The sequence below is a fragment of the Artibeus jamaicensis genome, unplaced genomic scaffold (assembly GCF_021234435.1).
Source record: "Artibeus jamaicensis isolate MK-2021 breed Jamaican fruit bat unplaced genomic scaffold, CSHL_Jam_final scaffold_1964, whole genome shotgun sequence".
NCBI lineage: Eukaryota > Metazoa > Chordata > Mammalia > Chiroptera > Phyllostomidae > Artibeus > Artibeus jamaicensis.
In genome coordinates, this window is record NW_026522030.1 from 1414141 (window position 1) to 1426674 (window position 12534).

Sequence of the window (12534 nt, forward strand, 5' to 3'; positions counted from 1 at the left end):
TGAGTCCTCTCCACCCTGGCTGCCCGACTCTGCCCCTCCTACCGGCCTGGATGAATATGTGTTATTTAACTTCTTGGTTGTCAGACTTCCATACAGTTCAATTTTCTGTCAATTCTTGTGGTTTTCTGTTTTTAAATTGTTGTTGTCCTTCTTTTGGTTGTGCAAGGAGGCACAGTGTATCTATACCTCCATCTTGGCCAGAAGTTTGGCAAGATACTGCATTATTTGACAAAGATACTTCTCTTGTTCTAGTATGTTATTTTCATAGAATCACCCAGAATATTGTTTCCAAACCAATGATCTACCTAAATTTTGATTTTTCAGAGAAGTTGGTACTGGTTGAAGTGGACTCTTGTGGTGTTGTGAGAAAGGAATTTCAAAGGGCATTTGCATAGGAGAAGTTTGAGTGCAGTGGCCAGATTTATTGGGGTGAAGGGGAGTAATACACTCTCAGGGATGTAGAAGGTGGGCAAGCTCTAGTAGCAACTGCTTTGAGATCCTCGATAATCCTCCATATATTTTCTTGGTTCGGGGGAACGAGCAGGCTTTCTTTCAAACTGTCCAACCAGCCTTGTGGTTTTCCAGGGTTGTGTTGGGCTCACCCCCTAGCCAGTCCCTCTCCTGGGATTTCCTGGGGTTTCATGCTCTTACCCAATCTGATTCCTCACCCCACCCCCCAGGTTTTCCTAGGCTGAATTCCACCCTTTTATGTCATCATTTTGGCTCTGATGGCTTTGGAGCATTCACATGCTCCAAAGTTCTGCATCATCTGGCTTCTACTGTACATGCACTTACCTACCTCTGCACCATTTGGCTTCTACTGCGTGTGTGCCTAGCAAAGGCATTTCCCTTGCTGTTTTTACCCCTCCTTCAGTAATCCCAGCTAATCCCAGTTAGTGACTGGTAGACAGTTTTTCCTGCCCACTTTGGGGATTACATCCCCTCGGAAGATGATGTAGCAGGCCCCTAGGGATCCTGTGAACGCTGTGGCACCCCAGTAAATCAGACTTAATGTCCCATTTAGCTCCCTAGTGAGTCAGGTTTAATGTCCAATGCCATTTGCTCCCCTCCTCAACTAACTAGCTACTTACACTAACAAAGCGAGGGCATATATTTCCATGGCACAAAAACTGTGAGTGCGTGTGATAACATGTTTCAACTTTTTAAGATTTGAGAGGAGCTGCTCTTCAACTTCTTTGATTAGTGGCTTATATCCCCATGATCTAACATATCATCAGGTAAATGCATTTAAACAAAAAGATCATAAAATTAAATTCATGCTTTTCTCTTTCCTCCTTTAGCTTGTAGAAAGGGTGGATCAACTGTTAACTGATTACCAAATCAAAGATGGACATGTTATTCTGCAACTGGATTCGGTACGTTCTACCTCCCATCATTCTTTATTTACTATTACTATTCAAAATGTACAAGCTAAAATATTATCAGTCTCTTCTCTCACATAATTTCCTTAAACTTTGAATTTGCCAGATTCCTTCAAATGAGTTCCTCTGTGTTCGATTTCGGATAGTTGAATTTTTTCAAGTTGGGTTTCTGAATCCTGCTACTTTCACAGTGTATGAATACCACAGACCAGGTAACCAACTCTACTCCAAAATTTCTTCAGAGGACTACTTTGTATTTATTACAGAACCTTTATAAGTCCGCTAGAGGCCTATAAATTTTATATATTGCCTCTTCCAGACTCACTCTTCACAAAAGTCCCAACTTGGACATACAATCTATAGCAGAACTTTGAGCAAATCATTACACCTCTCTGGTCCTCAATTGCTTTATTTTTAAAATAACTGAATCAGATTGCTTTCAGATTTTGAACTTTTTGCCTCAAGTTTATTTTTGGTGCTTATTTTCATTGGACCTCTCCTTTTAGAGAAGCCCACTTAGTCCCCAACTTCTTAATCCTCCCAGAATCACCTTCTACTCCACCTCTGTTCTCATCGCATTTTGCAGGGAGCCCTATCAGGGCAGCTGGTACTACACTGCATTGTAGTTACTTGTTTGTACGTCTTTCTCAGCAGCCCCAGACAGAGTATTTCCATCCATTGTGTCCCTATCACCTAACACAGTGTTAGGTACATAATGTGTGCCGACAAATGTCGAGTGAATGACCCAAATTTAATCACTCTGCCACTTCTGAGAATATTAAGTGATTAGAGAGCCCTCTGGTTCACATGACAGATAACTCTACTTTGGACAGTTCTACTTCTTAGAAAGTTCCTGGAATCAACTACAATCTATTCATTCTAGTTTTAACTTCTGAAATTACATAGAATACACTTACCCTCTCTTCCCCTTGAGAGATAAAATACATGTGCACACACACACACTCCTTTCTTCTCCAGTCTAGACAATTACATTTCTTTTAATAGACTGTCATGTAACATAATTTATTTCCTCTCATTCATGGAAGCAAGCACCAAATATGTTCATCCTAAGAAATGAATGTTAAACAGTAAAATTTCAAGCACAGCAGAGAAGGTCATTTTCAGGATAGAGAAGCCCATGCCAGGATGAGCAATTCAAAATTTAACCTCCATGAGCATTTCATACAAAAAAAAAAAAAGGGGTTTGGAATTGGTGATCTCTAAGACCCCATGGGCAAGATTCATGGGGTGATAAATGCCCTGTGTGTTGATCTGGCCCCTCTCCTAACCATGCTTTCGTTGCCACAGAAAAAAAGTGCACCATGTTTTATAGCACGTCCGACAGCCAGCTCCAGAAAGTCTGTGAAGGAGCGATGTGCAAGTGCATGGAAGGTAACCTTTTTTTTTTAAACATGTTTTAAAGTTAATCCAAGGCTAATCTGGGGGAAGCTGCGTGACAAACCGTCATCCCTCAGAAGTAGAAATGTCATCTCAGCCGACTGAAAGTTGATTCCTTGAGCAGTGTGAAACTACGTCTCACAACCCCTGAACAACCTGATAGTTTGCACCATACAGAGGCGGAGAAACACGATCGGATAGCTGTTGGCTACCAGAGGGATAATATGATGTGAAGTTCTTACTTTTCACCTGGCCTTTCTCATGTACTAGGACTACAACCAAAGAGAAGAGGCTCCTTTCTTTCCCATGTGCCCCCAGTGAGCGAGTTCTCCGTTCAGTCTTTACAAACCCAAGGCAGCCTTCTTGGCCAAGAAAAAGACCCAGAGCCCACAAATAATCACCTGCCTTCATGAGGGTCTGGGTCGGTTTGGTTTTATTTTGGTTTTCCAAATTCTTAATACCTACACATTTCTAGGGTACTCGTTGCACCGTTTTATAACTATAAATCAGTGAAGTTACCATTTTCTTCCTTCAAGGGACATTAGACTAAACTTAAAATGGGACATTTTCTTCCATTCTTCAATGGAAGCATATACATTTTTGAAAAGCTGACTGTGGACTCTCCATCCTAAGAATAAGTCTCAAGTTCAAGATCTTGTTTTTATTTGTTTTGTTTGTTTTTGCTTTATATGCTATTTTGCTTTATGGAAGAGGAGAAAATAGGTCTTAGGAATCTAGAATTTACAAGATTATGTTAGTTTGTCCCCTAACCCATCAGCACTGTGTTTTCTCCCGTAGAGAGTGTGCTTCCTACATTAACCTTTTACCATTTTTCACAAAACCCAGCTGATTGTGGACAAATGCAGCCAGAATTGGATCTGACGATCTCTACAGACATGAGACAAAACGCAGCATGTAAACCAGAGATTGTGTATGGTAAGTTCAAAAGTTCAATATATAGTTCCATTAGACATGACATTTTATGAATACATAATCAGGAAGATCAATAACTTCATGTTGTGATCATATGGATACAACAGTCCATAGATTCCTTTGAAGGAAAGTCCTATCAGTTTTCAGCATTAACATGCAAAGTTATTTATCCTTCCACAAGAAACATGATTTCATTAAAAATGATGGAAGTGATATGCACACCCAGCCAAGATATTTTACTCCAATAGATCTCATCAAATTAAAGGTCCTAAAATATAATTAAAGAAACTTTTTGAGAAGCCACAAAGGTATAAGATTTTACTCATAATTGCACTCTTCCAGTCAGTGGAACAGAGGCAAAGACAAAGGTGGTTTTAAGGTTTGGTTTGAAAAAAAATATTCAAAGACACAGTAAAATATCGATACTAAATAATTTTTAATATATGTAGAATTTCAGTGCATGTTTGAAACTCTCCATTTCAAAAGGAGCATCTGCTTCCGGCCGTCCAGAGCTCAGCACTAAATTAAATGCCCAAGTGCAGTTGTAGTCTTATCTCAAGTTCCTCATGGAATTAGCTCCTTGAGTTTCTGTCCATAGTTTCTAATGTTTATTTCTAGATTTTTTTTTAAGAGAGAGGGAGAGCACAGTGTACACTACCTCCAATCTTTGTTTGGTCATCAGTGGGGGATTATTTACAAATGAGTCAGCGCATTCGGTCTGGTGTTACATGTTTACCAGCTGCTTTTGTATAGTTTCTTATTGGAGTCCCAGGAGACACCTTTGAGGTAACAGAGGATCATCCCTATTTTACCAGAAACTGAGGCTCAGGGAAACGAAATAATTTTCTCAAAGCTATGCAGGAAGCGAGTAGTAGAACCAGGAGCCATCCTGGTCTCCAGTATGATTTTCATGTATTACACTAAATTCCCTTAGTGGAAAGACAATCATCAGGATGATTATTGTGTGGTTTATAGTCTTTCTTTCCTTTTAATTCATCTTGATGGTTTTTAAAAAACTAAAACGTTGCCCACCTCAGCCAAGACCCACTGTAGTTTTTAAAACATAGGTCTGAAGAAAATACTATATTATTTTAGCAAAGAAAAATCTCATTAAACTCTTCCTGCCATTTTAGAACTATTTAAACTCTTAAGTGTTAGAAGTCTATTTAACACGATGAATAAATGCAAGCTGGAATTAGTTTATTACATTAAAAAATAGTGGGCTTTTCGGGGGACTCTGGGGTTCTGCTGGAATAATAGAATAGAAACAAAATAAAATGGTTCCCTCTCCCCACCTATGCCTGTAAGTAGGTACATTGCTCAAAACCACCATGAAGATTTATGAATCTAAAATTCAGAACAGTTTTTATGTATTTTAAGACATTAATTTAAACAGTCTTTGGTTTTTTCCACAATGAGTTAATTCTTTTATCTATTGTGTCCTTTCTTGATGCTGAAAGTGATAAACTAAATCCAGATTGCATCGATTCTCTGTGTTAAAATAGGTTTCTGACATCTAGCTAGCTTGCTGGGATCTGAAAAATGGACAGACATTGTAGGTCATTCAACCCCGTCAAAAGCAAAAATAGAAGGGTCTTTTCTCAGGCCACGTGGAAGGGATGGGTCCCTTCAGGTTGGTCCTTCCAGAACTGAGGTCAGACACTCTGCAGACGCCTGAGTGAGGAGAAGCAGTGCAGGGAGTGGCTTGTGTCAGAGAGCTGCCAATCCAAGCAAAGTCAGAAAACAGAATCCTATCAAAAACTGAAGACCAAAGCCGATGGAGGTATCCAGGGAACTGAAGCAAGAAAATAAGGAGTCTCACACGGCGAGCCTGCGTGATAGACGAGGGCCCCCGTGGTGGTGGTGGTGCGGGGAAGGGAGAGGCTCTTCAGGGTTCCCCGTGGACAGGATCTACTAATCTCACAGGATGGGACTCTGAACTTTATATCTAACAGAGCCTCCTATTGTTTGTTTTGTGCATTTCTGTCTTTTAATTTAGTATTATTCTTATCCTAGCCAGCCTGTTCCATAACAGAGGCCAGGACTAATGATTCTGAGTGGAATGAGTCATTAGAGTAACGATCGGTAGAATCAGACTGAGAGTATCTGGGAAGGCTTCTTGGAAGAAGAAATAAGATCCACCGCAGGCTGCCCATAAAGGCTGGCCATGCTTCCTCTCTCATTTGTTTGACAAACACTGGCCTCCACTGGACATGACATCACTGGTATTTAGTATGAACTGTTGTTTTCTTTTTCACCAGCTTATAAAGTTAGTATCACATCCTTCACTGAAGAAAATGTTTTTATCAAGTACACTGCAACCCTCCTGGATGCCTTCAAAGCGGGTGAGCATTCATTCATTCACTTTTCCATTCAACAAATTCTTAGTACCTACTACGTGACAGGCGTTTTATTAGACACAGAGGATGCAACGTGAATAACACAGAGTCAGTGTTTTCATGAAGTTTTTGTGCTACATAAGGAGACACATTTTTAAAGAAAGGAAGTGGACAAATAAACAATCATAAAAGTAAAACAGCCCTGTTTGTAAAGTATGTTAAGAAATATTTGCGTACTTTGTTATCTCTTCATTCTGGGTGTACATTCTTAATATATGTAAAATTTAAAGTTGTACAAACATCAAAACACCACACCTAACAATTTGTACAAGAATTGTGAGCTACATAGTTCAAAGCTAATAAACTGGGGTTTCTCCTAGAACACAGTGTACTTAGAGTAGGCAAGGATATAAATAGTAAAAAGATTAGTGATTGCTGAAGCTGAAGTTAATTAACTATCCTCTCTTCACCCAAATATGCTTGAGTTTTTCCATAAAAAAAATGTTTTAAAAAACAGTGGTAAGGCACCACACAGCCACGCTGCTAACCGTGCAGGGCTGAATTGGCAGGTAGTGCTGAGAATGTTGTTTAGGCGTTGCTGCAACAGGAAGTCACGGGTTAATGGTGATCAGGACAGCCTGGGGAAAGTAGCCTAAAATGATGCGTGCACACCAGAATTTGTTACCGGAATTAGCCTGAAGTGATACGTGCACACCAGAATTTGTTACCGGAATTAGCCTGAAGTGATACGTGCACACCAGAATTTGTGTCACCAGAATTAGCCTAAAGTGATGTGTGCACACCAGAATTTGTGTCACCAGAATTAGCCTGAAGCAATGCGTGCACACCAGAATTTGTGTTACCAGTGACGGTGATCGTTCACAGTTACTGTTCTTTACTACTTACCAACATGTTCAGAAGTTTTTTCAGGATTTAATAATTAGGATGGCTCTGCCAGAGTCTGATAATTCACCAACTCTGTTGTTTTTAGGTACCAACTACTTTTTAATTTTGCTATACAGCATATGGAGATTAATATTGTTCAACTGTAGAGAGGTTCTCTTAATTCCTGTTTCTACGAGAATAATAATAACCAGCAACTATATAGTGCTTACTACATATATAGTTCTAAGCACTTTTCATATATTAGCCGTTTAATCTCATGACAGTTCTACAAGGTAGGTTTTATTGTCATGCCCATTTTTCAGATGAGGGGGCTGAGCCTTTACACAAAGAGCATAAACCATTTGTCCGGGGCCACACAGCCCGTCAGTGGCAGAGCTGGGGTACAACCAGGGCGCCGGAGTCTGAAGTCCGAACCACAGGGACATTGTTGCTCTTCAGTAGCCATTAGCCTCTCAGTATAAACTTACACTCACTAATAAACAGCCAGGAGGGGCTGGAATACTTAAGAGAGTTTATAATGGTGACACTCTAACACGAATGTGATCATCTTTACTGGTATGTCTCTCAGGCGAAGCTGCTGCTGAGAAAGGCTCTGAAATCACCTTCATTAGAAAGGCAAGCTGTGTTAATGCTGACCTGCAAAAAGGAAGACAGTATTTGATTATGGGTAAAGAAGCTCTCCAGATAAAGCACAACTTCAGTTTCAAGTAAGTCCCCGATATTTTGGAGTCCCAGGCCTTCCCTCCAAAACTGAGTGTAATTTATTCTGAAATACACTACCTGTTTCTTATGCGCCTGCTGTTAACCAAGAAACCATTAGGAGAAATCATTGAAACAGTAGTTCAATTACTTAAAATTAAATAATTGAATGTTAAAATAATTGAAACGTTTAAAACAAAGAACTATTTAAGACCGTTAGGGCATCTGAGGACGCGCTGACCAATAAACTGAGGGGCCTGCCTTTGAAAGTGAACTGAGGTGCTCATCCGAGCCCCAGCGCCACATCTGCTCCCTCCAGGGGTGTTCAGGCTGCTCCGTTTGTAAAGACAAAAATGTTCACATATGCATTTTATTGTCATTAAAAAAATAGACATCGAAACAGGTGCCCTTCCTGCCTTTAACTGTGGGAGCCCCACGCGGCTTCATGTCCGTCAGGGGCCTGAGGACCTTCCCGCGGGGAGGCCGGCCCAGACGGGCTGGCTGGCAGCCTGACCCGGGGACCTGTCAGCCTGAGCGCAGTGGAAGTCGGCGCTGCTCTCCGTGGGCGTCGTCACAGACGCTTCGTTTTCCTGTTCTCTCGGCAGGTACATCTACCCTTTAGATTCCTCCACCTGGATTGAATATTGGCCTACAGATACAACGTGTCCATCATGCCAAGCATTTTTAGCTAATTTAGATGAGTTTGCTGAAGACATCTTTTTAAACGACTGTGAAAACGCCTGAAAAATTCATCTGCGTACAGTTTTCACTGTGGACTCCTGTTGCTGAAGTTTCTTTCTTCCCCTTTTTTTCCCTAAACATTCACAGCTGGTCTTATTTGGAAAGATTGCTTTACTTAGAATTAGTGGCACTTGCTTTTATTAAAGAACAGTTTCAAGAGCTGTAACTTTGTGAAATAACATGGCCTTGGGGGCATGGAGACAGATACTCATTCCAGAGTTATTGGACACGAGAAGCAATAAATGGGACCATCTAAAGCCCACCTCGCTGGAATGTCTGCTGGGGAGAAAAGAATAGCCCACTGAAGTGCAGTGTCTTACAAAACGCAGCCTCTGCTTAAAAGGAAACACCGAGGGGCAGGAAACTGATCATTAAAGCCTGACTTTGCTTTCAAAGTGTGCAAACGAGTGTTAATTTATGCTGGGTCGGCTTCCCCTACACAGAGACAGGTGAATTGAGAGAGCTGAAGAAGGCGGCAGCAGAGGCCTGAGAAGGCCGAACCTCAGAGTAGGAGAGTCGTCCTTGCCCTTCCTCTTCTGTGACCCTTGCCTCAACCCCTTGGGGGCCCCTCCACCCGCTCCCCCTCCCTCCCAGCACATGTTTGTTTCCCCAGGAACTCACTCCTGCCGGCAATTGCTCTCCTGGAAGGCAAGCCCAGTGCAGCAACGTGGCAAGGAGAAATCGCTGTCACCAGGAGACCTTAGCCCTAGCAGGTGTCTGAGCCTCGGTTTGAGCTCTAAAGAGGATTCATAACAGGAGGCTCCTTTTCGAGTGAGATTTTGCAGCCCATTAGAGCTCTCCCCTGTATTCCCACTTAATGTCTCAAACAACTCCGAGGTGCAGGAATTATTATTATCCCCATTTGACAGAGGAGGACGCCAAGGCTCAGAAAGAGGAAGCAATTTTCCCAGCCCAGGAAGGGGCAGAGTTGGTGACCCACCTCCAGGCTCCCTCTCAGTCCCAACACACCCTTTTCCACGTCACGGCACCATCACACTGCTTGTCGGGTTTCGTTTCCTAAGGCTCAGGCAGGACGCAGTTGGGCTTTTCTTGTTTAACTGGCCTCACCAAAATAGTGCATAGAAATGCGAGGGTAAACTCCGGCTGTAACAGTAATAGGGACTAAAGCACATTCTCCTTTTGAAAAATCTGCATTTTTACCAGTTAGTTAAAACTACAGGACGCCATGCAGCGTTCCTTGTAAGTAATACTACGATTTCCATTTCCAACCACCTCACACCAGTCAGAATGGCCATGATGAACAAAGCAACAAGCAAGTGTTGGAGAGGATGCAGAGAAAAGGGAACCCTGGTGCACTGTTGGTGGGAATGCAGACTGGTGCAGCCACTATGGAAAATGGGATGGGATTTCCTCAGAAAACTAAAAATGGACCTGCCTTTTGACCCAGCAATTCCGCTGGTGGGATTATACCCTAAGAGCCCTGAAACAGCATTGGGGAGCCCTATGCACCCCAATGTTCACAGCAGCACTATTTATAATAGCCAAGTGCTGGAAGCAACCTAAGTGCCCATCAGCAAATGAGTGGATCAACAAACTATGATACATTTACACAATGGAATACTATGCAGCAGAAAGAAAGAAGGAGCTCCTACCCTTTGTGACAGCATGGGTGGAACTGGAGAGCATTATGCTAAGTCAAATAAACCAGGCAGTGAGAGACAAATACCATGTATTCTCACCTTTAACTGGAACATAATCAACAAAAGAAAAAAGCAAACAAAATATAACCAGAGTCATTGAAATTAAGAACAATCTAACAATAGCCAGAGGAGAGGGGGGAGGAGACAGTGGGCAAAAGAGTTTTCAGAAACTACTATAAAGGACACATGGACAAAACCAAGGGGGAGGGTGGAAGCAAGGGAGGGAGGGAGGTTTGGAGAGGGGGGTCATGGGGAGAAAATACAACTGTAATTGAACAACAATAAAAAAACTTTAAAAAAAGATTTCCCATTTCCAGGAACTAAGGATTTTTTTTTAAACTTTTTTATTGATTATGCCATTACATTTGTTCTATTCCCCCCTCCGTTCCCCTCCACCCTGCATGCCCCTCCCCCACCATTTCCCCCTTTAGTTCATGAACACGTGTCTCAAATTCTTTAGATTCTGTATTTCCCCTACTATTCTTACCCTCCCCCCTATCTATTTTCTATCTACTGTCTATGCTACTTATTTTCTCTACCTTCTCCCCCCTTCTCCTTCTCCCACTCCCCTGTTGCTAATCCTCCACGTGATCTTCATTTCTATGATTCACTCCTGATCCAGCTGTCCTCTTAATTTGCTTTTGTTTTAGGTGTGGTTGTTGATAACTGTGAGTTTGCTGTCCTTTCACTGTTCAACTTTTTTATCTTCTTTTTCTTAGGTAAGTCCCTTTAACATTTCATATAATAAGGGCTTGGTGATGATGAACTCCTTGAATTTGATCTTATCTGAGAAGCACTTTATCTGTCCTTCCATTCTAAATGAAAGTATTGCTGGATAGAGCAATCTTGGTTGTAGGTCTTTGGTTTTCATGAATTGGAGTACCTCTTTCCAGCCCCTTCTTGCCTGTAAGGTCTCTTTTGAGAAATCCGCTGACAGTCTGATGGGAACTCCTTTGTAGGTGACTGTCCCCTTATCTCTTGCTGCTTCTAGGATTCTCTCCTTCATTTTAATCTTGGCTAATGTAATGATGATGTGCCTTGGTGTGTTTCTTCTTGGGTCCAACTTCTTTGGGACTCTCTGAGCTTCCTGGATTTCCTGGAAGTCTATTTCCTCTGCCAGAATGGGAAAGTTTTCTTTTATTATTTGTTCAAATAAGGTTTCCACTCGTGACTCTTTCCCTTCTGGTACCCCTATAATTCAAATGTTGGAACATTTAAAGATGTCCTGGAGGTTCCTAAGCGTCTCCTCATTTTTTTGAATTCTTGTTTCTTCATTCTTTTCTGTTTGGCCATTATTTGCTTTCTTCTGGTTCACTCCATTGATTTGAGTCCCAGACTCCTTTCCATTACTATTGGTTTCCTTTGCTTTACCATTCACTTCATTTAGTTTAGCTTTCATATGTTTCTCTAGTTTGTGACTAAAATCAACCAGTTCTGTGAGGATCCTGATAACCAGTGTTTTGAACTGTGCATCTGAAAGTTTGGCTATTTCTTCATCGCTTAGATTTATTGGCTCTGGGGCTCTGAGTTGTTCTTGAGCCATTTTTGGTCTGTTCGCGCCTGTAAGTAAGAGGAGTGAAGCCTAGTTGTTTACCAGGGAGGGGCCACCCAGGTCGCTGGTTTGTGACGCTGTGTGTGGGGGCGGGGTCAGAGAGGGAGCAATGGCGGTCCTCTCCACTAGCCCAATGTGTCCCATCCCACCACTCGCCCCAGCCTGTTTATCCGAGCAGAATTGTGCAAGTCTGCTGCCCCGCCCTGTGCGGTTTCAATGTTCACCTCTTCACTGGTCTATCTGCACGCAGATGCGGACCTACTGCAGACCGCCAGCCACGCCTCTTCCCTGTGTGCGCCCGTAGCTAGCCCGCGACCCGCGCCTTCGGCTGCTTCCGCACCAGCAGGTCAGGGATCTTTTTGGTCAACCGGCTCTCTGCTGGCTTCACCCCCCTTACCAGTTTAGCCAAGCATTTCATCCTTTTCTCGGACTCCGTATTGTCGATTTTCTGTGTGGTCTGGTTGTGTTTATCGTTGTTAAAAATAGTTGTTCTTAGATTTGGTTGTGCATGGAAGCAAGGTGGGTCCACCTACGCCTCCATCTTGGCGGAAGTCCTCAGGATTTATTATTATTTTTTTATGTCAAAGCTCACATTATAGACACCGCCTTGGCAAAAACAACAAACATATCCAATATGCCCAGACTCTCTGCCGTCAAGGGTTGAGGGCCCCTCCGGAGCAGGCCCGAAGTGTCTCCTGTCACCTTCTTTCTGATGCAGGATGGTGGGGGGGAGCAGACCACTGCAGTGCCCCAGGGGCCCCGGGGTCTCCCAGCTATTGGTTTGCCTGCTCTCTGACCACTGTGGCCAATCGGTTGGGCCTGGTGGTCTAATTCGCAGAGCAGCCGAGCTTCCCAACACCAAAGCAGGCCTCTGTGAGTTCGCCCGGCACCATTCAGAAATCTGCCAGCTCCTCTTCAGCTGA

At 42.6% G+C, this 12534-nt stretch overlaps 1 protein-coding gene across 2 annotated transcripts in view; it reads left to right on the forward strand.

Moving 5' to 3' along the window:
• Nucleotides 1–8793, forward strand: part of C5 (complement C5) — a 92054-nt gene extending 83261 nt beyond the window's left edge. For both annotated transcript variants that reach the window (XM_053656159.1, XM_053656160.1), the window contains exons 35-41: nt 1302–1376; nt 1489–1594; nt 2691–2774; nt 3627–3716; nt 5975–6058; nt 7527–7665; nt 8263–8793. In XM_053656159.1, coding sequence (XP_053512134.1) covers nt 1302–1376; nt 1489–1594; nt 2691–2774; nt 3627–3716; nt 5975–6058; nt 7527–7665; nt 8263–8401 — 717 coding nt within the window. In that variant the 3' untranslated portion in view covers nt 8402–8793. The remainder of the gene's footprint in view (nt 1–1301; nt 1377–1488; nt 1595–2690; nt 2775–3626; nt 3717–5974; nt 6059–7526; nt 7666–8262) is intronic.
• Nucleotides 8794–12534: the final 3741 nt, after the last annotated feature.